The 27,928-nt window shown below is 39.9% G+C and overlaps 1 protein-coding gene across 1 annotated transcript in view; it reads right to left on the bottom strand.

Moving 5' to 3' along the window:
* Nucleotides 1-2,652: 2,652 nt before the first annotated feature.
* The window catches only part of PHF20L1 (PHD finger protein 20 like 1), a 78,291-nt gene continuing 53,015 nt past the window's right edge, over nt 2,653-27,928 (bottom strand). Inside the window, exons 15-21 of the mRNA XM_041768502.1 lie at nt 17,675-17,839; nt 14,230-14,411; nt 13,159-13,258; nt 11,638-11,833; nt 7,650-8,016; nt 6,258-6,420; nt 2,653-4,515 (exon numbers count right to left, since the gene is read on the bottom strand). Of these exons, the coding sequence (XP_041624436.1) occupies nt 4,373-4,515; nt 6,258-6,420; nt 7,650-8,016; nt 11,638-11,833; nt 13,159-13,258; nt 14,230-14,411; nt 17,675-17,839 (1,316 nt within the window). The 3' untranslated portion in view covers nt 2,653-4,372. The remainder of the gene's footprint in view (nt 4,516-6,257; nt 6,421-7,649; nt 8,017-11,637; nt 11,834-13,158; nt 13,259-14,229; nt 14,412-17,674; nt 17,840-27,928) is intronic.

Below are 27,928 nucleotides of genomic sequence, written 5' to 3' on the forward strand. Positions count from 1 at the left end.
AGTTTTCATATGCCAATATTTACAAATTGGAAATCAGACTCTTGGCAATTAAGTTTATGGTGAACAGTTTCAAATGACAAAAAAGTTCCACTGCCCAGAGTAGTGTCCTCCACTGTGCATAACTATACTGGGTTTTCCCTCCCCTCCCTTGCCCCTCCCCCTTCCTCACTCCAACTTCCTTGGCTAATCTCTTAAATACAGCAAGCACACTTAAGTTTTGTCTTCAGACCCACTTTTAGGGGTACCCAAAGATATAGGCACCAGGAGTGGATTATAATTTTCCAAAATTCCTATACAGAGGTCAAAAAACATTTGAAGACCATTTTTTAATTAATGCACATAATCTATTTCCTCCAAACCCCTCTACCTACAAATCTAATTATCTTTCCTTTCTTTTGCTTCTCTGGCTCCCTGTACTCTTTAATACCAACCATCTCTCTGAAAAAATAGGTTTTGTATGTTTCTATTAGCCTATAGACTATGACCTTATTAATTCTATATCCAGCCACATAACCCGCTGGCTGGCACACAGATGACAGGGTCACTCCTGCATTTAATCTTCAATTCACACTTTAATAAGAACTTCTAGTTACTTTTATTTGCTTCACTGAGCTCTCAATTCTGTTAGGCATTATTCACATTTTATAGATAAGGAATGCCAAGCTCAGAGAGATGACTGCTAGTAAACTGCCAGAGTGAAAACTTGAGCGGCGTAACTGCAAAGCTCCTGCCTGCCCCACTACAGCCAGGTGCACCGCTCACTGATGTCGCTCCTCTGCAGCAGGCACAATGCAGGTACTAGAGGCAGCCTTGGATATGGAAGAGAAAATCAAAGCTTGAATAACTGCCTGGGTTTGCAGAGACACACAAAGGAGAACCTTTCAGAAGAGGGAAATGTTAAGGAGGCAAGACATGGAAACAAGCATAGTCCATCAAAGAGTGAGGCTGTACTTCAATGAATTGGAGATCCTGGTTACACACAACTGATTTGAAATAGGGCATCACTAGTGGCTTTAGCAAAGACAACGAAACTGACAAAATCAGTTGAAACACACTTCATCTAGGACAAGACCATGAGCTTGAACAGCACAGGGTTTGCATCTCAAACCTGCCACTAAAGCCTTACTGAGGACGTGTTTCTCAATGTATCAACTTGTCAGCTTCCCCATCTTGAAAATGATCTTGTTTGACCTATCCACACAAGCATCAGACTAGATCCTGCAGACGATGTACAATACTGGCACAAAGTAGGCACTCAGGAAGTGTTGCTCTTCTAGCCTGGCAAGTGACCATTTTCATGAAGTACCATGAAGGCAAGGTTAAAGTTTCGGGAGGCCAGTGGTAACACCTCCACAACATGATGTGATAAAACACTGGTGAGATGGCTTGAAGGAGGAAAACAGCATCTGTTTTGAGCAGCCAGCACAAGTGCTGAAGGGATGGATACAGGGAGACTGGGTTTCTCAGCATCCTGTCACAGCAGAGAGAGTGAAGGCGGAGGAGGTCTAGTTGACTGGATGGGAAGTGGGGTGCTTTGTTTCAAACATGTGGAAAATGAGTATGTGAGAGGAAGTCAGCCAGTGAAAATAAGAAGAATGCTATGAAACTGAGAATGACTGAGTTCCTTTAAGGAAAGGGTGCATCGTCCTTAAATTTGTGAATAGGAAAAAAAAAAATTGAGAATAGGTCCTTAGCCAATAGGACCACCACACACAGGTATGAGGAAGTACATTTACCTGTACCATACTAAGGATCCCTCCCACCAGTGCTCATTTGGTTCTGTCTGCGTAGCAGTGAAAAGTTATTTTTTCAGGAAACACGCTCTCTAGTTTATTGCTTCTACTTAAAGACATATTTTTTAAGCAAGACCAAGTGGAAAGAAAATCAAGTCATCTGAAAACTCTTACAACGGACCTCCTTCTCAAAAAACAAGTCATACTCTTAAACAGGGAAAAGGCTCAGCTTACTAGTTGCTAAGACTTCACTCAAGTGTTGATATACTCTAAATTAGATGGATATGTGCATAAAAGTAATCTGACATAGATTTACTTTAAAAATCTAAATTAAAAAATCCGGACTTTCTCATATACATAAGAGCAAAAATTTAGTATTAATGGAACTTCCTATTTGCTGGCTGCGAACAAATGAAGTGATCTGAGTATAAGAAGGTACTACAAGAATGATGCACATCAACCTAACTGTGGCCACCAGGGACTGAGAAGATGAGCATTACTAGGTACAAAGGGTCATCTGTGTATGTGACAAGAATCTAGGCAACTCCACTATTCATAGGTTAAGGATGCTATTTGCTCCGCTCTGGAAAACAAACAACTTCAATGTCTGGGATTTGACCACAACAGGGAAAAGGTTAGAGCCATTACTCTGGACAGAAATGAAAGATAACAGAATCAATCTTGAGATGCTGACATTAGCAAGTTTACACCATACATGGAATATATAGGCCTATTTTTGTTTTGCTTTCATATGCAAATTTAAGCAAGTACCCCAATCACCTCTACTCAAGCTTTTCATTTCCCAGGAAGCATAAAGTTAAGGTATAACAAGTAAATACACAGGACCGTATTTTATGTCTACTGATCTTTGGCACATTTGTCAGGTTGGAAAATGTCAAAAGGCAATAAAAATTTCTAATGACGGTTTTGCACATTCTTTTAATGGTCTTTACGTCAAAATATAAGGCCGCAAAAAGGCAAGCTGAAATTTTAGGATATGCGGAATAGTTTTAATAAAGAGTTTTACATACAGTACCTTACATATAGAACAGTGTGTTTGCAAATTTAAATAATATCTGAATGTACAGTGGCATGTATTCTTATCAAAGATAAATTCAAGTTTACTGTGTATCAGTTCTAAAATGCATTTACACAGATCACTAGAACTGATAAACAGAATGAGGCATAAAATATTCAAGTGTTATATCATCAAATAGCCTCCTCTGAACAGTCTTTTACCCCTTTTTAAAAAAGTTTCAAAACCTGTACATACGTTTTTAATTTTTAAAAACAGTCTGTTAAAAGGTAACATTTCATGTTAACCACCAACTCTTATAGTCTATAGTAATAAAACTAGATATGTGCAGATATAAATATGTGTAGGTTATGTACATATGTACGTTGAGTGTTTGTTTCAAACAAGCACACACGCTTCCGCATACGTGCGTATGGAGCATGGCGGCGGCACACAGCTCACAGGAGCACTGGCAGGCAGGAGGGCCTGGGCCCAAAATCCAGCAAGAGCTAACTCAGCAACTTAGTTGCCTTTGGTTTCAGAAATTTGTCCATGTGTGATCAAAGCTACAAGTTTTGAGTGCGCATGTATTTTTTAAAAATAAAATTTATCTTCAGAAATGAAGCTTTTCCAGTATTCCACTACCAGCAGTTAAAAAAATCCACAGCCACAAATTATTTTGACATTTTTGTCACTCCTCATCCCAGCTGAGGTTATTTACAATTTTTATGTGAAGGCAAACACCAAGCATACTCAGGATCAGACTGTATGCTGATGCCTGAGTCCTGAACTCAACTATATATGGTATATATATAGTGCACATGACTTCTATGTTTCTGATGGGCTGATGGCCTAAGTCAGTCCTGGAGGTGGAACCCCCATGACATTCAACATTCTCTCTCCAGCAGTGTCATCGTCATTTGGCACACTGACCCTTCTACAAGCCATTGTTTATAATGGGCTTAATGCCTGCAAGAAATTCCAATTATTTGGCATTTTAAAAATATATAATCATAATGAAGTCAGAATTCCACCACTGTTTTCCTCAGAAGTGAGGCTTCCACTGTCAGTTTTCTGATTAAAGACATTCATCACCTAAGAAACAGCTCATGATCCCGTAAAAGTTTACATACTCTAAGCTTCAGAGCAGCTGGATCAACTGCAGAGAAGATAGTTCGTACAGCAACCTTACAGAACTCTCCAGAATTTCCTCTCCTCTACAGTTTGGCTTTTGGCCAAATGCTGGTTTATTACATGGATCTTTCTACTAAAAATTATATAAACACACCATATTTCTCTCTACACGTACTTCAAACTTCACGTAAAGCAACTATTCAAAAATCCTGCCAACTCGATTTCCTTGGTATAAATTATATTCAACTTCATTGATCCCTGGCATATTACACATTATCATTTGTAGCTTGCTCATAAAGCTTTTTCTAATATTAGCTTCCTTGATAAAGTTGTTCATTTTCCTTTTCAAGGTGCTATCCTATTGATGTCACAAATCAATAAATGACCAAACATCACTAGCTTTTTTACTATCCACTTAGCAGTCACGTGGATAATAAAAAATTATTGACTGAAGAGACCCACATTCTTTTTCATTAGGTTTTCACTGTTGTCATACGGAGCAAAGCGTTGCTATTTGTTGTACTTTGCCCATGTCAATTAGGAGCTGTTTGATATGGCGTTTAAGTTGGGGCAGTCTTGCGAGAGGGTCAGGTGGTTCCAACTCCCCCGTGAAATCAAGCCAGCTTTCCAGAACTAAAAGAGAGAACAGAACAAACAAATTTAAGTGGCAACTGGAAGAAGTCACAAAATGACATAACTGGAAGGCTGGAAAAGGATGGAGACAGAATTCATGTCCCTTTCTCTAGGAGGCCATAGATACACTCAAGCCATTTCTGAGCAGCTTTAGCATCCTTTATTTTATATCTCACCCCACAAGAGCTAGTTCTTCTTGGTAACTTTTGTTATTATTTTAGATACTTTTCCCCTTTATAGGCATAAACTGATTTCATTTTGAATATCTGATCCTTCTACTACTCTCTCTTCTGGAATAGGAAACAGTTTCCTGTGCCTGCTGAAGCTATTATTTTTTTTAAATTTTTTATTTATTTATGATAGTCACAGAGAGAGAGAGAGAGGCAGAGACACAGGCAGAGGGAGAAGCAGGCTCCATGCACCGGGAGCCCGACATGGGATTCGATCCTGGGTCTCCAGGATCGCGCCCTGGGCCAAAGGCAGGCGCTAAACTGCTGCACCACCCAGGGATCCCTGAAACTATTATTTTAGACTTAAATCATCTCTACTTCATTTTAGATGAAACTTAACTAACCATTTTTGTTTTTAAATCAGAAGTTCTTGGGATCCCTGGGTGGTGCAGCAGTTTGGCACCTGCCTTTGGCCCAGGGCGCGATCCTGGAGACCCGGGATCGAATCCCACGTTGGGCTCGCGGTGCATGGAGCCTGCTTCTTCCTCTGCCTGTGTCTCTGCCCACCCCCGTGACTATCATAAATAAATAAAAATTAAAAAAAAATAAAAAATAAAAAAATAAATCAGAAGTTCTTTTTAACAAAGGCAACAAGGTGTTGATTTCTCAGTCCCACTATTTTACCATTACTATAAAAAATTGCAAGTACATTAGAAGTCTAGGCAGAACACAATTAGTTATTCCACGCTTTTTATTAATAAGAGATAATGTCAAATTGCATTTTTTTCCCATCAAAAATCTACTAAAAACATTACAGTAACAAAAAGCTAGCTTAAGCCAAATGGAAGATGCTTTTGAAATGGAATTTCCATTTCCTTTTTTCATGGGAAAAAACAAAGCAGTAGGGGCTCTTATGTGTGGGGTAAAATTTTTAAAAAAGGTAATACAAGCTTACATATGAGGTTGGCGGGGGGGGAGAACCACTGGATTAGTAATCAGATACTCTTTATTTTCTCAACTATAAAATGCGGATATCTTTCCTGTCCACTCCTCAGGCCCCTCTGTGATAAAATAAAAAATATCAAAGAAGACCATCTGAAAATGTGTGTCAAACTTAAGTTTTACCTACTAGAGCTTGTGAGAGTTTCTTATTGTTGTTAATTACACTTCCTACTGACCACAGTGAGAGCAAAGATACAAAAAATGTTTTCCCCCATATTTTAAATATGCTTAAGGCCGTTACACTGACTTCCAAAGAAAACACAGTTCAATGAAACTAATAAATATTGCATATGAGCTCTATCTATATTGCACCCTGCAGAAGGGCAGTATTTAATAAATATCCACCTTTAAAAAAAGGAGATAATACCCAGTTACACTGTTTTTGGCCTAAAAGACCCCAAACACCAGCTGTTAAATGCAACGTAAAAGAGTGAGACACTCCACCAGTATGGACAGCATCTACAGTTCTCATCCCATATTTTAAAAATGCTTTACATAACATCTTCATAACAACAATAAACACACTTTACATACTATAGTCATTGTATTTTAGCTCTTTCTGAAAATTACCATCAACTTCTTTTTCTATTAGGTCCATCCTGCTGGTAACTTCATTCTGCACATTCTCTATGTGTGTAAGGAGATTGAGCTGCCACTGAAGATGTGAGTCTCCTGGGTCTTCAGTGCCCTTTTTATCATTATAAATAAATACCGTATTCCTTTCAGCTGGATTCTTCTCCAAAGAACCATCGGAAAAAGAAAAAATTAGGTGAAATGTAACGTCATAACGGGAAAGATATACAAAACACCTCATTACTGCAATGATCTGGGAAGTCCAATCTGACTCAGAATATTTTTAAAGGAAGTGCTAGCACATAATTGAATTAGATCTGATGGTCCTTAAAAGAGTAGCTATGCCTACCATGTCTCTCCAAAAAGCCTCACATGGGGGCTCCACAGGGTGGAGGGCATTCAACAAGACATGCTAAAGATACAAGTTGCTAATTATACTCTGTAGGGAGAAAGCCCAGAGCTCATTTAGACTAACCCCTTCCTCAATGAACCTAAACTAATGACATAAGTGGAGTGAAGGCAGAAAGCAATGATGGAAAAAATCATGGAAGCTGACAAAGGCCAGTTTAAAGTCTAATTAAACTGCAAACTGTAATTAACTCTCGCAGTTAAATCAGTGAGGCAAGAGAAAGATAAAAGTCTTTAAAAACTTAGAAGTGCAAACTGCTTAACACACACACACAAAATGTGAACTCAGACTCATCAGAAAGACTTCATAAGAGGGATACAAAATGATTCACCATAAGTATCATGAACTATCAGCTTCCCAAATTTATGTATTTACAGCGATTTCTTGATAAAACAGGCCAGAAAAATAAAGAACTAATTTTAAAGTGGCACATCAATGAAAAATGAACATCAATGAAAAATGAAGAAACAATAGCTCTAAGACAATCCCTATGAATAGGAAAGCAGTTTATAGAAATTCAGTGTACAAAGGGATGTACAAATTCAGTGTATCGCATAATGGAACTGATATGCATATACAAGTATGCTAAGATTTTAAAAAGAAAGAACAGAGTGCCATGTTTTACCTGAACACATATTGCATTAATGTGTACATACCAGCACGCACTTACACATTCTCACACACAGATGTCTTCATTTGGAAAGAAATGTGGCTCATGGTTTTTAGAGGCATCTAAGTGTGCTTATAAAACTGAAACTTTGGTTAGGGTAAAAGTTTGCTGCAATTACTACAACCCTGAATTAGGGGATAATTTGATGTTCAAATGGTTCTAATAGAGCAAAAAAGTCTGTACCCTAACAAGATACTTGGGAACTCGGATATATAAGCATAACTTTACTGGGAATTCAGTATGTTTTACTGTATAAAATTTTCCTATGGTCTTTCATATTTTCCAAGCCAAACAAATGAGTTAGTTATACCTTTTCAGGCATTCCACCTTCTTTCAGTGAGTATTGGGAACGGTTTTTATCTTTCATGTGGAATTCTTGTTCTTCTTCAAAACTACTAACATCATCATCATCTGAGCTTCCAGGGTCTGCGAGAGATTTGCAGTCTTGACCAAAACTTTGTGGCTTTTGGTAACTGTGCTCACTTGTTATATAAGTTCCTTCCATTTTTAGGGGCAAACGAGGTGGTTCTTTATGGTTCTGTACGTGGTGTTTCTTTTCCTCTACATTAACTTTGTCTTGCACTGCTACTTTTTTCTCTGCCCCAGCAATTCCTTGATCTTGATCTTTTCGCTTCCCAGAATAAGCCCAGAGATGAAGGTCAGGATGATGTTTATTCCTTAAAGCAAAGTTAGAGAAAGAGAAGTTCAGGACAATAAAAAAAAAAAAAAAAAGAGAGAGAGAGAGAGAGAAAGAAAAGAAAAGAAAAGAAAAGAAAAGAAAAGAAAAGAAAAGAAAAGAAAAGAAAAGAAAAGAAAAGAAAAGAAAAGAAAAGGAAGAAGTAGTTTAGTACCATAATAAATTTCAGAATGTAAAATGATACAGATAACCCTTGGCTGTCTGTGCCTTTTGTACAGTGAGGGTGACTCAAGCAGACTGATGCCCACTTCTCTGCTGAAGACCCAATCCCCCACCAACGGGGCCAGGTAAGAAGGAGGGCAGGGACTCAAGACAGAAGCAGAGGTATTCTTTAGGGTAACTTGTCTCAGAATTTATTTTTTTTAAATATTTTTTTTCTTTATTTATTTATGATAGTCACACAGAGAGAGAGAGAGAGAGAGAGAGAGAGGCAGAGACACAGGCAGAGGGAGAAGCAGGCTCCATGCACCGGGAGCCTGACGTGGGATTCGATCCCGGGTCTCCAGGATCGCGCCCTGGGCCAAAGACAGACGCCAAACCACTGCGCCACCCAGGGATCCCCCTGTCTCAGAATTTAACCCAAAGTTTGAATTCTCACAATTTTATAGAAATAATACTCAGGTAGAAAAGCAATAATGAGGGGTGCCTGGGTGACTCAGTAGGTTAAGCATCTGCCTTCGGCTCAGGTCAGGATCTCAGGGTCCTGCTCAGCAGGGAGTCTGCTTCTCCCTCAGCCCCTCCTCCCCACTCATGCTCTCTCTCTCTGAAATAAATAAAATCTTAAAAAAAAAAAAGCAACGATGAATGTAATTCTGTTGATAGTGCACATCATCATTTGATAGATGCACTTATTCTCCTGCTGACTTTTTTCACTGTTTTAAAATTGTATAACACCAAAAACCTTTATACTAGCATATTTTAAAATCCTCATTCAATCCAAAAATGGTACTTGCTCACAACAAAAAATCAGGCAATATGTGCGTACAAAGTAAAAACTTTCCTACTATGGCAATTACAAAAAACTGAGATATGATCTTTTGGACATTTTCTACACCCATACAATTATTTTTTAAATAGGTAAGCATGTACTTTCTCTTTTGTACACTGGGGCTCTGTTTGCCTTCTTCATATGTAACATATACGGGCATCTTGCCACATCAATACATAGATGTTTCCCTCACTTTTATTCTAGTAGCTGAACAATATTAATATACCACAGTCTAGGCACACCAACCCATTCCCCACCTACAGACGTGTGCCTGTGTGTGTGTTCTTGTGATCTCTGCATATGAGTGGGGATATTTCAGTCAGATACAGAGCTGCTGGATAATGGGTACACATTTTAAATTTGATAGGTACTGCCCCAGCGGCTTCCGGAGACATTGCCCTAATTATACCGTCACCTGCAGTCTATGATAATGCGCTCTTATTGCCATCCTCACCCAACATGTAAGCATGATACTGCACAGCTAATTCTAGTCATTAAAATTCTGCAGTTGAGTAAAACCAGAATTCTTTGAACAGAGTTGATAAGAAACAGAGATACTCAGGAGGCATAAACCTTTTAGAAAGTTCAATGTTTGTGAATTAATTACTTCCAGGTTAGATAAACACCCAGGGATCAAATCAGTCTTCTGATAATAACCAAGTATTGTTCTGAAATTACAGATTTTATCTTTTGGACTCCCTAATAATTTAATATCAGAAAATACTAAAATTCTCTCACAGTAAAGGCACGGTAGAAAGCTAGTTTTGTAGTCTAACAATGCAATGGATCAAGTCCTGCTCCGTCACTGAGCTTGGACAAGATATATGCATAACCTCTACCTCTGACTACCCATCTCTCAGATGAGAGGAGATCTATTATTCAGGTTTATTTTAAGAAATAAATGAAATCTCATACTAGAGCACTAATTTCTGGCATGAAGTAGACTTTCCTTTTAATAAGTTAGCTCTTCCTTTAGGCTTTAGCATTTGCATGCCCTTTTCATAAAGAAATCCATAATCAGATTTATGACATACAACAGAAGCAAATTACATTTAACAAACAGTCACTGAGTACTTAACCCTACACTAAGCAGTGGGAACAAAATGATGAATAAGACACAAGCCCTACCTTAAGGGGAACTGTGGTTTAGTAAGGGGAGACAGACACAAGAAACCAAAGTGCAACAAAGTGCCAACATCAGTAGCAAGGAATTTGCCAAGAAGGGCATGTGATCAGCTCTGGTGGGGCAGGTATCTGCTAGAAAGACTAATAGTACAAGGTTGTTCTAGGTGTGAGTGTATAAAGGCTTGTAGTTATGAAAAAGCAGGCTTTGCTCAGGGATTATGGTTTGGTAGAGTTGTGACATTTGGGAAAAACAACTAGGAAAGGGAAGATGACAACTGAATAGTAGAAGACATTATCAGGGAAAGACTCAGAGCATGTGCTGGAGAGCTGGGAAGACACGGGGGCATATGAAGTCAAAAAAGAGATAAGCTACTATTTATCTCTTTTTTAAGGTTTTATTTATTTGAGAGAGAGAGAGACTACACGCATGTGTACATGCATGGGGTGGGGGGGCAGACAGAGAAGCAGATGCCCCGAGAAGCAGGGACCAGGATGCAGGGCTCAATCCCAGGACCCTGAGACCATGACCTGGGCCGAAGGCAGATGCTTAACCGACTGGGCCCCCCAGGTGCCTCAAGTTCCTATTCATTTTTTACCAAGATCACACGGGCAACAATAAGAAGGATGAGCTCAAAGAGTCCAAGACTGGAGCCACGGAGAACTAAAATGGTGTGGCAACTGTTTATGGGAAAAGAACAGCCTGGGCTGGGACAGGATGAAGAGACAGGAAGGCACAGAACAAGGTCAAGGAATCATGGTAGATAGGTGGCCCTGGCACACCCAGCTGAGGGGAAAGGTACCTGGATGGGGACAGAAGGAGGGGAAAGGGCAAGTTTCTGGCCCAGGCAAGTGAGTCCCAATGAAGACAACCTTGTAAAGAACCGGTGAATCTTGTTTTTACATAAAATACCTTTTTTAAAGAGAGGAATTCTAGTTAGGAACTAGGAAGAACTGAAAACAAGGGCTTCAAGAACACTTGGACATGTTACTTAGGGAGGCTCAGATTTGAGTTTTTTTTTTTTTTTTTTAAGGGAAAATGATCTGGGAAGACTACAACACATTTGCTGCCCAGCAGAGGGATGGATTCTATGAGCTGCTCCCTTCAAAGTTGGTCTTAAGGTAATTAAAACAATATGCTGTTAAATCTACCTCATCTTGACACCATCCCTGCAGAAGGATACAAAATACAGGGTGCACCAACCCACGGCACTTAATTTTGCACGTGGCCAGCATGCAAAACAGCGGGGCAGGGACTGACGTTTGTTGGATATCAGATGTGGTTCTGACCCTCAACCATACTTATTCATGCCAGGACAAGAGGTGGGAAGTGGCTATTCATCCAAAATATTTATTGTTTCTACCTTTAAAAGTTAAAATGTATTCAAGTAGCTCTTCTGCCTTCCAAAGTGCTCATGTGAACCTTCAAAAGGCCCCCTAATCACCCTGAACTGAAATTCCCCCTAGCTGGGGCCTGTGTCCCTCACTTACTTGAGTATGCCGATCTTCAGCTGTAGCCCATGCAGGACTTCCGTGACACCATAGACGTCAGCAAGCAGGTGATGTGTGGAAACTATCTTTTTGGCATTGAGATGAGAGTAATTTTCTTTTAAAAACGATAACCCACACATTCTCCCATTATCCAACCAATCCTTATCGTAACGATATTTTGCACTCCACCTCTGACCTGTAGGTGAAGGGGACATCACAATGACAAAGGATGTCACGTATTCAGACTTCCCTTCCACTGCCATCTTATTAACACTACTCAGTAAGCAGGGTGAGCTCTGGTACTAAGAATAAATTCAAAGATGAGCAAGACCGGGTTCTGAGGAGCTGGCGCTGTGAGAGTTCCTCCAACCTTTGGGTCTCCTGCCCGCTATGAAGAACACACTCCATGAAGGATATGCTCACAGGCAGAGGACATCCGCAAAGGAACCCTCAGGGTATGGCTTCCCAATTTTTATGTATCTGTCATACAGGCTGATAGAAAGGCTGAGAAGACTGGATAGAAACTAGACAGGGTATCCGTTCTCTCACTAACGTTTGTTTTGAACAGGATGAAATACAGTTCTACTTAAGTGAATACGGACCCCTCTTCAAGATCTCACCGGGTCTTGTAAAATGTATCTTCAATGTCGATGAAATGAGTTGCTTATGCGTCCGTGACCCCTACTATACTGAGACAGTGGACGGCATGCTTAGAATCAATCATCTTACCTCTTACCAGCATCTGGCAAATAGAAGGCATCCAATAAATGCTGCTGAATGAATAAGCAAATGTCTATATTTATATTAATCATTCTCCTGCTTCCTGGTTTTGTTTTAAGATAGACAAGAGGAGAACTTGGTAGGCTTTTATTTGAGAATATCTAGTTATTTTCTGCCCAAGCAGCTCAAAGTGTGTACAATATGCAAAGCTTTGCTACTCAAAGAGCCTCTGGCATGGAGGAAGGTACTGGACAGGGAGTCAAAGGGACAGGTTTTCATCTCAGGTCTGCCATGCTTGCTATTACCCTCGTGCACAAGGAATGCAACCCTCCACACCCTAGTTGTCTCATGGGTAAAATAAAGGGAAAGCACGTGATCACTGGAGATGCCATCTACCGAAAACTAGTTGGATATGCAGCACGGTCAGAAACTTTTTTAAAACCATGTCATGAGGAGTGTACATTCAGAATAAAGTTCCAATCAAATAGCCACACATAAACCTACTTAGAAATCAAGGCACACGGACATACTAAGGGCCTAATCCTTTTCCAGGAAAAAGCCAGAACTCTGTCCTTCCAGTAACATGGCAGGTATGTCAATGAGATGAGGCTAATGTTTTGGCCTAGGTAACTAACATGGAAAACAAAATTGTAACAAGCAATGAAAAATGTTTTAAAATTTTCACATGGAGGCAGAACTGAACTGACGAAGAAGTCATGGTGTCTTTATACAGCGGGCACATTACAGAATCCATAACCAGATCTTTAGGCGCCTTGCCACCAGCATGGGGAGGAGGCTTACCAGGAGGGTCCCTGCAGACGTAGCAGATGTACTGCTCGGGGATGCTCTCCTCCAGCAGCCCCATGCACACGCTGTGCTGCCAGCATAGGCACTCTTCACACTGCCAGAAAACACAGGAGTGCTTACAATCATAGGCCTGCTCGCTGGGAAAAAAGACAAATCCCCTTCCTTACAGTCAGCCATGGCAGTCTCGAGGCTGCCGACAGCTCAATTCTTATTCCACACAATGATGCAACACTGATTTAAGTCGAATTTTATTTTTGATAGTCAGCTACTTCAAGAACTTCCTCTAGTTGCAGCTACTCAAAAGGGTCTTGATATATTACTTAAACCATAAAAAAAAAAAAAATCAAAACTTGCTCTCATTTATTTCCCACTAATTTTTGGGCAAATACCTCTTTAAAATAGCTTATTTAAGTGTAGAATTTTTCTTTTTAAGGCAAGTTTGCAGGAATGCCTGTAGCAGCGACTTCTCAAAGTATTACCTGTGTGGTGACCCTATAAATTTGTAGTTCCCTTGTTTCAGAAAACCTTTGAAAAGGGGGAGAAAAGAGGAGATTACTTCCTTCATTTCTATAATTAACATTTCCAAATCTTTCATCACAAAATGTGGGTTATGCTCTTCTTTTCTCTTAAAGATACCCTTTCTACAGGAACAGCTGGTTTGTAATGCTTAATCCTTGCAAGTCTTTGAAAAGAGTGGAAATGTCTCTGTACCTGCCCATTGAAGAGCTACAAACAATAGGAATCCAGGCCAGTAAGGAAAGGGCTGCTGTGCTCTACACTTTAATGTGGATGCTCACCTACCCTAATGGGTTCAAAGAGTGGCTTCCAGAATTTCAGCCTGAAGACCTCAAACTCAACACTTTTGCAAAAGGAGGGTGATCCTTAAGTGAGAGAGCAAGTCTACTTCATTTGAAGAGATCTTCCTATCATTACTAGGATTTTAAACGTGATGGTAAAGTTAGAGACCTCTGTTTTCAGTAAGACCATGAGTGACAAAAGGACACGAAGTCCTGATGCATTTGCTGAACACCTGAAATAACTGCTTTGACCGGGAAGACCAGTTACCTGGATCATGAAGCCGTTCTCCTCATCCATTTCACAAATACATCGCACAATCTCATTAAGAGCATCGTCTTCATCCTGAGATTCCTCAAAATTGGTTGAATCAAAGTCCTGATTGTACTCATCCCCACTTAGGAGCAAACTCTCTGTTGAAGAATCATCTAGGAATTCCACATCTGATAAGTCTAGAATATACACAAAAGTAGACTCAGCATATAGTTCCCATGTCTGTGTCATCTTTTCAGATAGAGTTAAAAGGAAGTGATTATAAGCTATTAAGTATTTAGAAAGGAAGGGCAAACAAATGGGAATTGAGTGTTTGTCCCTGCATAAAGAAACAAATGATTCTTGAAGCTTAGTAATTATGACTGACTTTACATCTTAATATATACACTATTGCAAGTAACTTGAAAAGTTTCTCCAGTCTTGGTGCCTGTAGAGGTTGTGGCTAAGGTTGATAATTCAAATTTGCACAGTTTTCAAATGCTTTCACAAATGTTAATCCTTTTGATCCTCCTCAAAATCAGAAGTTGTAAAAAGAATGGATTTCATTATTTGCACCAAAGACAAGGCACTTCAGTGAAGGGAAGGAGATTGCCTGGAGTCTAACGTCAATACTACTATTCTTAATAGTATCAGTATCATCAATCACTACTGCACTTAACATGAGTCAGGTACTGTACTAAGCACTTCAAATAGAAGATGTATTACTTGCTTGAGTAGTGCAGTCAGCAAACGGTAAAGCTAAATGGAATGACTCCAAAGCCTATGTTAATGATTTCACCAGTATTTCTTAAACTAGGATCATGAGTTCCCTAAGGGATTTACAAATTTTTAAAATCTCGCTTTGATAAAGATCTTTAAAAAAATAAATATATTCTAGAAACTAGATGATATGGATGACTACTACATGTAATTCGACTTAAACGCCAGGTCTTAAGTTTGTATTCGTACCAGTGTTGATGTCAAAGACCACAATTTAGCTCAGGCCATAGAGGAAGAAAAAAAAAAATCCAGGCAAACACAAGGAAATCTTTATTTACAACAAAGGAAAAGAAATGACGACAGGACACTAAAGGTTTCGCAGGAGTGTGGATGGAGAAATGGGGAAGAGGCATGGTCGAAGACCTGCTCTCTGCTGTGAGGCACCTGCAGGCCAGTTAGTGGAGCCTCTCAGAGACAGAGGTGGCTCCTTCCGCCTAGGTGTCTGGCCTGTCTGTAGTCATGGTCTGTGCCCCTCCTTCATCTGCTCCTGAGTCACTTCCCTCTGCAGAGCATCTACTGGCCTTGGGAGTAAGGGCTCTGCTTGCTGAATGCTCCACACCTGGTGCTTACAATGAAGCCTGATCTACATAGCAAGCCACTCCAGAATGCTTCTGGAGGAGCTAAGAGGGGAGTCTATAGCCAGAGAAAATTCTCTTTTCAGACAATCAGACCAGAAAGAAGCTGGCCAACTTCAAACTAAAAAAACTCATGCTGCTTATATTTTAAATATTTCATGTCTTAGTGCTTCTTTTACCAGCTTCTAATCTGATATTGTCTCCTGTTTTTGAATGTTTTGTTTTTGATTTATAAAAAGTTTTACAGAAAAATAAATGTTTTCTTTAGGGTCTTGGGACATCTTGAAACAAGTGAGGTCAGTAGAAATGATGTTAGAGAAATACATGAAAATTTTCAAGAAGGAGTGAATCAATTAGGCATCATAGAACCCTTCTAATAATATGAGTAGTTTTGGGAAGCTAGCACCATCTTGCTAGCTTAAATCCAAAATTAGTATTTTCTCTTGGGCCTTCTTGAATGTAAGTTCTTGTCTCAAAATGGCAGACTAGAACATGAATAAACAGTTTCAAGCACTGTTGTGGCACAGATGTGGCATTATATGGATGGCAATCATTAACAACCAATAAATTTAAAACTATTATCATTGAAAGAAATTAGCATGTATCTCATGTATGTTTACATGGCCAAAATAACCAGGTGTTATGGTCTTAGAATGCAAACTTAACATACTGGCCAGAAAACCTAGTTCAAATAACCGATTCCCAAGCATCAAACAAATGCTTGGCTGACCTCAAGGGGCTGAGTAAATGGGTTCATGGGTTGAAAATTACAAAAGAAAAGCAAGTAAAAGTTCTCTCTCATAGTGAAATACCACCCTGAACAACAGCGCCCACCGAGTGGCCACAGGAACACCATTCTCTTCCAACCACTACCTCTTGAACTATTGCCATTTTCCCAGCACATTCTCTAAGTGTGGATTCCAGACCAGCATCACCTGGGAGCTCATTAAGCATCAGAAATTCTGAGGATAAAGCCCAGAAAGGTGTTTTAACCAGCCTTCGAGGGGGTTCTGGTGCATGCTAACACTTGAGAACCTCTGGCCCAGGACCCATGCCCTCTATCAACATCCGTTCTAACAGCTCAGTGCTTGGTCACAACCAGGGCAGAAGACACAGCAGAATCGAGAGCCCACACCCGTGGCCTCTCCTTCCATCCCCACTCACGCCTCAGGTTCTGGCAGCACTGCCAGCCCAGACATCCTCTCCGTTCTCCAGCACTCCATGTAAAATGATGACTTTTAGATCTTGATGTTCTTACATGATTTTCAACCCCTGCCACCCATCCCCAAACAATCACTGGGAAACTCCATCTGCCCTCCCAGAAACCTCATTGTGTTCTGCAGCATGTCTCCGTATGGGTCGCTTCATCAAAGTATCACAGTGACAGTTACCATGGACACCTGGGGTGAAGAGCCACTGGCCCAAAAGGGAACAGGGGATTTGTGTTTGTTAGAAAAGAAGGAGGGACATTTTCCTAAACCTCCCTCCCGCCAATGTTTTAAAATTATGAATCCCCAAAGTGCTGTGTGCTTATTTTAGGAAGAAGGGAAGATGACACTTTTCTTCACCATGGGCTAGATGGGAAATAGGCCTGGAAGAAAGCAAGTGGTAACAGTGCAAACGGTAACACATCACCTAGTACCTACCATGTCGGGCCCTCAGAAGAAAGGAGAAGGCAGGAAGTGAGCTCAGCCATAAGGATCCCTGTGGTTTGACATAAGATGGAAGACCCCATCCCTTATTCTAGTCTCAAGCCACTGCCATCGATGTCTCCACTAGGAGAGTCTCCCTCCCACTGCTGAGAGCACTGGAAGGCAAGAGTCCTGAACACCCCAGCTGTCAGGACAGACTCCAAATATGCATGTAAAAATACCCATAACCAGTACATAGGAGATACTAATAATTTGCTTCCCATCCCTACAATTAACTATAAAAGCCAATTTGACTTTATAGAAGTTAAAAAAGTTGAGATTTTTCATATTAGTCTACGGGATAACTTTTTAAACCGTGTGCCCTGCTCAGATAAGCTCTCAATGAAGTATGTTTTTATCTCAGTTCCACATTTAAGAATCTTAAGACTTGTTTAAGCATTACATGATTACACATACTTTCACCACTAAGATCAACTGACAAAATTGCCCTTGGGTACTGATATGTTGTATTTTTCTCCGTAAACATGCTTCGCAGAGCCAGAGAACTCCCAGAAGATCGAGTTAGTGGAGAAGAGCACCTTTCCAGAAATTCTAGAGAACTGTCTTCATAGTCTGAATAGTCTGTAACATAAGATACATAAAGAAATATTAATAAAGTGTCAGGTCATCAGGAAGAGTCACTACAAAAATTAACAAGAAAGTCACGTTTTACAAGACATAAATAACCGGGGACCTCTTTCCTTACCCACGAACAACTAGATCGCCGTGTATCCAATAAAGTGGGTTTGGCGAGAACACCTGGGAAATGTACCCCAGGCAGTACACACATACCAGGGAGTACCATGTTCTAGCTGGTACCAGGTAAACTCCTGTTAGCCAGTCCAGAAGTGAAAAAGGATTATTTCTACAGTTTCTCTCCATTATAGCCACTGTCTACAGTAAGATATGCAAGATGGAAATAAATTTTTTTGCAGTTTTTAAAGAGGTGCTCAAAATGTGTAGCATGTCAATTTTTACACTGATAATTCAGTTAACTGCTACATTTTTCAGCAAGAACCTTCGAGTGAAATTAAGTGGTCCTGAAAGAAGTTAATCCAAGTCCTGTCTTCCCCAGCTTATCATGACTCATGCAGAGGACAGGGAGCAGCCACCTGCAGCTTCCAGCAGAGCGGGTTGTCATGAGGGGACTGACAGGAGAGGGCAGGATTCTGGGCCCTGGGAAGGCCTTGGAGCAGAGGAGAGCCTAGCATATCTATCTGAGACTGTGTCTACAACACAGTGAAGGAGAACGAGAAGAAATGAGGCTAGAGTGGCAGCAGCAAAAACATGTTTTTGAGTTTTATCCTAAATTCAGCAAAAAGAGAGTGATACAAGTCTGATCAGGGCTTTGAAAGTCCCCTGGAGCTATGGGATGAGGGAGGGTGCAGGGAGGCACAGGCAGGAGGCAGTATGGCCAGGCCTGGGAGGAGGGCACCAGGCACGAAGACTGCAGGCAGATGCAGGGATCTGCAGACCGCAGGTGAGGGGCTGGTGTGGCATCAAAAGGCTTGTCTCCAGGCTTCTGTTTGAACAGAAGAGGTGGAAAACAGGGCTCTGAGATGGGGCTGAAGATTAAGAGAGGGATGGAGAAACCCGAGAAGGAATGCAGGTTCAGAGGAAAGTATTTATTCACTTATCAAAGATTTTATTCATGTTAGAGAGAAAGCAGAGTGAGGGAAGGCGCAGAAAAGTTGGGAGAGAAAGAGGGAGAGGCTTCCACTGAGCGCGGGGCCCCACTCAGGGCTCAATCCCAGGACCCTGAGATCATGACCTGATCCGAAACAAGAGTAGGACACTCAACAGACTGAGCCACCTAGGCGTCCCCAGAGGAGGGCTTGTTTAAAGATAAAAGATCCTACACATCGCCTCAAAAGTCTAAGATCCAGGGGAGGCAAGGTGACAAGCGCCAGGATTTTAAGAACAGAAAGACAACTGCTTCCATTATCTTACAGACAAAACAGGAGACGGATCCACACAGCTAAGCACATACTTGTGAATGGATGAGCGAGTTCTCATCTGGTGGCTTCTATTTCCTCAACTGAGTATGCTGTAAAGGACACCTGAGGCAGGTTAGGAACAGAAAGAGATGGAACTGGCTGGAAGAGGTGGGAAAGGTCAAGCGTAGGAAAGCAAATTTCCAGAAGAGCAGTACCAATGTTGGTGTGCATGGAATAACCATCTCAGGCGGTAGTGGGGGGGGGGGGGCAAAATAATGGTCCCCAAAGACATCCATGTTCCTCATCCCTAGAACCTGTGACTATGTTAGGTTCTGTGGCAAAAGGGAATTAAGGTTGCTAACCAACTGACCTCAAAATTATCCTGGCTTATCCAGGTGGGCCCAATGTCATCACTACAGTCCCTAAAGGTACAAGAGAAAGGCAGAAGAGTCCTGTGGTGGAGTGAGAAAGACCTGAGTGGCCATTGCTGGCTCTGAGGATGGTCAGGGGGATGTGAGATAAGACACGCAAGAGCCTCTGGAAACTGGGAAAGGCAAGAAAACGAATTCTCCTCTTGAGCCTCCTGAAAGGAACAGTCCTGCTGACACCTTCATTCCACTGAGACCCACTTTGGACTTGGGATCTAGAACTTTAGGATAATAAATTCGGGTTGTCTTCAGTCACTAATATGCAGTATTCTGTGAGAGCAGCAACTGGACACTACCATAGCACTCACTGTAAATACTACAGCACAGCCACATCTATTGGGCGCCCGCTGTGCGCCAACCATGATTCTAAGTGCTTTATAAGTGTATTAACTCTTGATCCTCACAGTTAATACAATAAGGTAGCTACAACAGCTAGTGCCATTTTACAAGTGGAAGAACAGAGACAGAAAAGGTTAAATTGCCCAAGATTACACAGCTCTCCTTGGCAAAGCCAGGCTTTCAATGCAGAGAGCCTAACTGTAGAGCCTTACTCTTAACCACAAAGTGTTACCAGCAGATTTCAACGTTTGATCTGTATACGAACTGGAAAGCTTGTGAAAGCAGATTCCTGGGCTTCACCTCCAGCAGGTCAAGAGTGGGGACACTCTCGGATGCTGCATATGCTGTCAGACCGCAGAGTGATCTTGGAGTGGCACAGGGCCGCACAGTGACCACAGGCTGCCTAAGGCCATGGTACTTGGGCACACACAAGAAAAAGGCATTTGCTGAATGCCAGCTGCCACTGTGTCAAGTACTTTAACAATGACTACCTGAATCCTAAAAATAAAGCTACCTAGTGGAAACTATTATTACCATTTTAGATGTGAGGAAACTGACATTTGTACAATTTAAATAACCTGCCAAAGGTCAACGCTAGAAGTGTTGCAGTGAAGATGCGAACCCAATGCTCAGCTTTGAAACCTGCCCTTTTATCAATGACATGTTAGTTACATTGCCCTCTCAGCAAAGTAAATGTAGGAGTACATACAGCCTGAGCCTGAGAATAGTGGTAGAAATCTAAATTTTGTGTTATAAATAAAATAAGGTGATACGGAATCTCTCCACGTGGTTTTAGCAACTAAACAAAACTTCTTAGCACTCTGCACCTACACCTGCATTCCCCATGCCAGTCCCCTCTGGCTACTGTGAATAAAAGGTCCACTGCTGGCTTCAGGGTTAGATCAACTGTAATCCTCCATGTAAAGCCAGATCCTAGATCACTTCAGCTTCTCCCTGCTACAAAAGGAGATTACTTTGCATCACTGTTATCCTCCCAGGAGGTAACTGTGCATGCTCCCTATTGGCTCTTACAATATGCCGATAGGCTTGCCTGCAAGCTCCTGGGAGTCTCTGTGTTTACAACACAATGTTCTGGATTCTCCCTGCATTTCTCATTCTAGTTCTTTTAAATCTCTGTATGCCTTCGGTCTCCTCACAGTTACACAGAAAAGACAGATAAAGCGACTGGCTCAAAGTGACAAAGGTAAACACTGGCAAAGTTGTCAGTCTCGAATCCCAACAAGGCCATTTCTTGTACAAACAACTGTTAAGAACTTATTACACCAGTAAAGGTAAGTAAAAACTTGCTAGAGGGAAGAATGCACAGTCTAACAAATGGTCTCTAAGGCCCAGGAAGTAACAAAACAATAGAGCATGATGGTTAAAGTTAAAATTAAGACTGAAGCCAGACTAACTGGGTTTGAATCTGCTTTTCACCACTCAAGAGCCACATGAGCTTGGACAACTCTCTTTCTCTGTTTCAGGTCAGTTTCTAAAATGGGTATAAGAGGCTCCACTGTAAAGCAGCAATTAATGTGAGGATTAAATAAACCACTGTATATAAAATTATTATAGCACGTTTGGTACATAACAAGCACCAGCAGGATATGCAAAATAGCATTCAGTGTTAAAGAATCTTTAAAACTCCCTGGTAGTAGTAAATGTAGAATAAAATGCATATTATATTAGGAACCTCAAGTAGGAATAATGTGAACGTTTTAAAATTAGGATGTCTTTAAAATTTTTAAGTTATTTAAAACTCCCTATTTCCAGCTTAAAGACCCCTCTTCTAATTTGATCTGGAGAAAAGTGTCACTTCCAAGATGAATGTAAATAGCCCAGAATAAATTCTCAAATGTAATAATTAATTGCAAAGATGCCAGTGATTACCCAACTCCACACCTGCTGCCTATAAAGAGCCATGCTTCTGTGCATCTTTAAGTATTTGCTAGGAGTCTATTTACGAAGTTAAGATTTTCATTTATAGGTCAGATTTTAAAATGTAAACAAGATATAAAGTTCTTTTCAATTAAAGAAATAAAAATGTATTAACATGTTTTAAAGGATCAAGGACTCTTCAAAACCAGGGTTAGTGTAACGGCGGAACACAACTCTCAGGTGCCAAATTTTCTTTGCAACTTTCTCTCTTACTAACTGGGACCACCCTCCTTTCTCCCAAGTCCCCACCACCTCCTGCATGCTCATCAACACTCTCTCACTGTGCCCAAGTGTGGCTGGTCCTCATTCCTTCTCGGTCAGCCCCTCCCTATCACCTTTCCCCGACTTGCACAGGATTTTGCACACTAAGATTCTGTGTCTGCAGGTGAGTCCTGGAACAGAACTGTTTGCAGATGCGGCAGAAGGGGACTTGAGCAGCTTTGCCCTTCCCCGCCCTTCCTGAGTACTGGCTGTCCCCGCTGCAGTACCTAAGCCCACCAAGTCCCCGCAGCCTCTGGTCACTTGGGAGGTTCACCTGGCAATTTTACCTGCAGTTTGAAGCTTCTCACGTCTGCATCATGATACATCCCTCACAGGAGGGTATTCACAAATCAAATAAATTTATGATTAATGGTTTTTATTTATGAAGCTCCAGAGTTTCCTGATTTTAAGTTCTCTGGAGTCTGGGTCCCCCAGAGCTATATGTACAGGCGTGGGGTGAAGGGAGAACAGACAAGGGGCAGTGCAGGCACACGAGTGCTCGCATATGTTCAAAACACTCATGGAAAGTGGTTTCAAGCTTTTCAATCCCGTTTGACCCTACGTCTTCAAATGTATTCTGGCAGCTTTAAAGAAAGAGAACACAGAAACAATTAGGTATGACTTGGGGCCTAGAGAGAGTTAAAAATCTGAAGAATTTACCATCAATTACAGACTCTGAATAATTTCTCATTTGGCTGGGTTTTTAAAAGTGTCTAATGAATATGAAAAAAGCCCAGATATGACATAAAGTATGTCAATACCACAAAATACTTAGGTGCCTGTCATGTAGTTTTCTTTTGAAAAAAAAATTTTAATAATAGATTTAATTTTATTATATATTAATACATTTTTTACATTTCTCTCCCTCTTCTCATTTACTATGTACAGGTCTTGCATACCTCACATTACATTTTCCCTTTGCATTTGATGTTATTTGGATACTACTGTAAATGTTACCTTTAACATTTTATTTTCCAGTAGTTTTTTTCTAGTGTATGGAAATACAATATATAATTGTATATATATTGTCATTCTTAAATCTGCATATTAACATATGTTCTGATTTTATTTATATTCAATTAAGATATATCGTATTATTGGTATCAGAGGTGGAGGTCAGGAATTCATCAACTGCATACAACACCCAGTGCTCAATCACATCCCATGCCCTCCTTCATACCCATCACCCAGTTACCTCATCCCCCCACCCATCTCCCCTCCAGCGATTGTTTGTTTCCTATGATTAAGTCTCTTCCCGATTTCATCTTGTTTTAGTTTTTCCTCTCTTCCCCTATGATCCTGTTGTTTCCTGCATTCCACATGAGTGAGATCATATATTAATGGTCTTCCTCTGATAGACTTATTTTGCTTAGCATAATACCCTCTAGTTCCATCCACGTTGTTGCAAATGGCAAGATTTCATTTTTTCTGATGTCTGAGTATTCCACTGATACACAGACATCTTCTTTATCCATTCATCTGTTGATGGACATCTGGCTCTCTCCATAAGTATGGCTATTGTGGACAACGCTACTGTCACGTTAAGAGAACACATGTTGGTTATCACTTTTGAAGGTCTCATTGTACCATATCCTAATTTGAACTGATAAATTCCCTTCCCACCTCAGTTTCCACTGTCCTAAATTTCTGCTCACTATCCTCTTGCTGTTTTTTTTTCTCTTGCTGTTCTTTATGCTGTTGCTGTTTGCATCTCTAAAATGGTTTCATATTACAACTTTTTGATCTTTATGTAAATAAAATCATAGTTATAGGTTTTCTTCAGTGATTTTTAGCTTATCATTTTGTTCCTGAGATTCCTGTGGATATAGTGCATTTATTTACATAGTGATATGGATTCCACAGAATGACCTCTGATGGACATCTGGGCTGCTGCCAGTGCTGCTACGGACATTCTCATAAATGCCTCCCCATGGGTCATGAGAGCTTACTTAGGAATTTTAGGTCACACAGCAGGCACAACTTGCTGATGGCCATTTTCCAAAGGAGTCAGTACTGTATCTCCACAGACTTGGCAATATCTGATACCAATCACCTGATAATTTTTGCCCAGATAGCAGATAGAAAATAGATCCCATGAAGTCTTAAAAATTACATTAATTCTGCTGCTCATAAGATTGAGCATCATGTTATATAGTCATCTCACCACTTTAAGATTTTCAATTATGTGAAGTACCTGTTAAAATCTTTTGCCCGTTTTCATACTAGGGTATTTTTTTCTATTCTTGACTTCTAAATTTGAAACCTATTCTGAATACTCATCTTTTGTCAGGTACATGTGTTCTAGTATTTTCTGATGGTTTGTGCTGTCTTTTCGCCCTCTATATAACTTTTTTTCTTCCCCCCTTGTAAGGGAATTTCTTTTAATTTTTTTTCTTTTTATCTTTTGATCCCCCCTTCACCCATTTCTCCTACCTCCATCCCCTACTTTTGGCAACCAATAATGAGCTTTTTTCCCCCCTTTAAGATTCCACATATTAAGTGAGATGAAATGGTCTTTGTCTTTCTCTTATTCCACGTTGCATGATGCCCTCAAGGTCCATCCACAGTTACAAATGGCAAGATTTCATGTTTTTTCATGACTAATACTCTATTGTGTGTTTTTGTATGTGTACACCACAATTTCTTTATTCATTCATCCATCAGTAGACACTTAGGTTGTTTCCATAGCTTGGCTACTGTGAATAATGCTACAATGAATGGGGGTGGGGGTGCATAGATCTCTTCAAATTAGTGTTTTTGTTTTCTTTGAACAAATACCACATGACAGAATTGCAGGATATGGTATTTCTAGTTTTAATGTTTTGAGGAACCTTCATACTGTTTTCCACAGTAGCTGCACCAATTTGTATTCCCACCAATAATGCAGAAGAGTTCCCTTTTCTCCATGTCCTCACCAACACTTGTTATCTTTTTACAACAGTCAGTCATTCTGACAAGTGTGAGGTGATATCTCATTGGGTTTTGATTTGCATCTTCCTAATGACTGATGTTGAACATCTTTTCATGTACCTTTTGGCCATCTGTATGTCTTCTCTAGAGAAATGTCTATTTCAATCTTCTACCCATCTTTTAATCAAACTGTGTTTTTGGGATCCCTGGGTGGCGCAGTGGTTTAGCGCCTGCCTTTGGCTCAGGGCACGATCCTGGAGACCCGGGATGGAGTCCCACATCGGGCTCCTGGTACATGGAGCCTGCTTCTCCCTCTGCCTGTGTCTCTGCCTCTCTCTCTCTCTGTGACTATCATAAATAAAAAATAAATAAAAATAAATTAAAAAGAAAACTGTGTTTTTGCTACTGAGCTATAGGAGTTTTTAAAAATATTTTGGATATTAGCCCCTTAACAGGTAATACAATTTGCAAATATTTTCTCCCATTCAGTAGGCTGCCTTTTCATTTTGTTGATGGCTTCCTTCGCAGTACAGAAGCCTTTTAATATGATGTATTTCTGCTTATTTATTTGTGCTTTTGTTTTGGTTGATACCAAAAATGATTTAAAAAATCATCACCAAGATCTATGGAAAGATTACCAACTATGTTTTCTTCTAGTATTTTTATGGTTTTGGGTCTTCTGTTCAAGTCCTTAGTCTACTTTGAGTTCATTTTTGTGTTTGGTATAAGATAGTAGTCAAGTTTCATTCTCTTGTATACGGTTGTCCAGTCTTCCCAGCACTACTTATTGAAGAGACTACCCTTTCCCCATTGGATATTCTTGGCTCCATTGTCATAAATTCATTAACCATGTGTAAAAAAAGTTTATTTCTAGGTCATTCTCTTCCATTGATCTATATGTCTGTTTTTATGCTATTTTAATTACTGTAGTTTTGTATTATAGGTTGAAATCAGAATGTGCAAGGCCTCCAAGCTTTGTTTTTTCTCAAGGCTGCTTTGGCTATTTGGGTTTTTTTGTGGTTCCATACAAATTTTAAGCTTATTCCATTTCTTTGAAAGATGTCCTTGGAATTTTGATAGGGCTTGCAATGAATCTGTAGATTGTTTTGGGTGGTATGGACATTTTAACAATACCTATTCTTCCAAGCCATGAAAACAAAGTATCTTTCCATTTATTTGCATCTTCTTCAATCTCTTTCATTAACATCTCACAGTTTTTTAATATACAGGTCTTTAACTTCCTTGGTTAAGTTTATTCCTAGGTATTTTGTTCTTTTTGATACAACTGCAAACAGGATTGTTTCCTTGATTTCTCTTTCTGGTAGTATTTTTAGTGTACAGAAACGCAAAATTTTTATGTATGGATATTATATACCGCAACTTCGCTAAGTTTATAAGTTCTAATGGTTTTTTGATGGAGTCTTTAGAGTTTTCTGTATATAATATCATGCCATCTGCAAGTAGTGACAGCTTTAGCTCTTCCTTTCCAATTTGGAAGCCTTTTTTTTTTTCCTTGCCTAATTGCTCTAAGACTTCCAATACTGTGTTGAATAAAAGTGGCAAGACTAGGCATCTTTGTCTTGTTTCGGATTTTAGAGCAAAGGCTTTCATCTTTCCACCACTGAATATGATGTTAGCTGTCTGTCATATATAGGCTTTTATTATGTTGAGTTACATCCTCTCTATAACCTGCTTTGCTGAGAATTATAAATAAATGTTAAATTCTGTCAAATGCTTTTCCTGCATCTATTGTGATGAACATATGATTTTTATCCTTTGTTAACTTATTTGCAGATGTTAGACCATCATTGTGTCCCCAGAATAAATCCCACTTAATCATGATACATGATCCTTTTAGTGTATGACTGAGCTTGGTTTGCTAATAATTGTTGAGGATTTTCCCATCAATGTTCACCAGGAATACTGGCCTGTAATTTTCTTTTTTTTTACAGTGCCTTCGTCCAGGGTAATGCTGGCTGCATAAAATGAATTTGGAGGAGTTTCTTCCTCTTTTGTTTTTTGGAAGAGTTGAGTTTGCAAGAGTTTGAGAGAATAGTTTGATATTAATTCTTCTTTGAATTATCTGATAGAATTCACCAGTGAGGCCATCTGGTTTGGGACTTTTGTTGGGAGGTTTCTGATTACTGATTCAATCTCTCCTTACTAATAATCCGTCAGTTTAGATTTTCTATTTATTTAACTCTATTTTCATGATTTAGCTTTGGTAGTTTGCATATTTCTTGACATTTAACCATTTCTCCTAGATTGTCTAACCTTATGGTATAAAATTGCTCATAGTGTTCATTAGGGTTCTTTGCATTTCTGTCGTATCAATCAGTTGTTACATCTTCTGTCTCATTTATTAGATTCTTCTTTTTTCTTGGTAAGTTTAGCTAAAAGCTTATCAAATTTTTTTCCATCACTATCTGTCTTTTATTAAGTAACAATTCCCAAATCTCCAGGACATACCCCCCAAAAGGAATAGTTTAACCAAACATGTACTAACTTATCTACATAAAAACAGAAATGCGTAATAACTTTTTTACTCATCCAATCTACTTTTAAAAAGGCTTATCAATTTTGTTCGCTTTTGCAAAGAACCAGTTCTCAGTTTCACTGATCTTCTCATTCTTTTTAGTCTTAGTCTCTATTTCTGCTTAATCTATTCTTCCTTCTACTAACTTTGGGCTTTGTTTCTTCTATTTCAAGATGAATAGTTGAGCCTTTTTTTTCTTGAGGTAGGCATTTATCCCTAGGAACTCCTTCTTTACACCTCTTTTTGCTGCATCCCACAAATTTTGGTATATTTCCATTTTTGTCTTCAGGCATTTTATTTCTCTTTTGATTTCTTCTTTGAC

The sequence above is a fragment of the Vulpes lagopus genome, chromosome 9 (assembly GCF_018345385.1).
Source record: "Vulpes lagopus strain Blue_001 chromosome 9, ASM1834538v1, whole genome shotgun sequence".
Lineage (NCBI taxonomy): Eukaryota > Metazoa > Chordata > Mammalia > Carnivora > Canidae > Vulpes > Vulpes lagopus.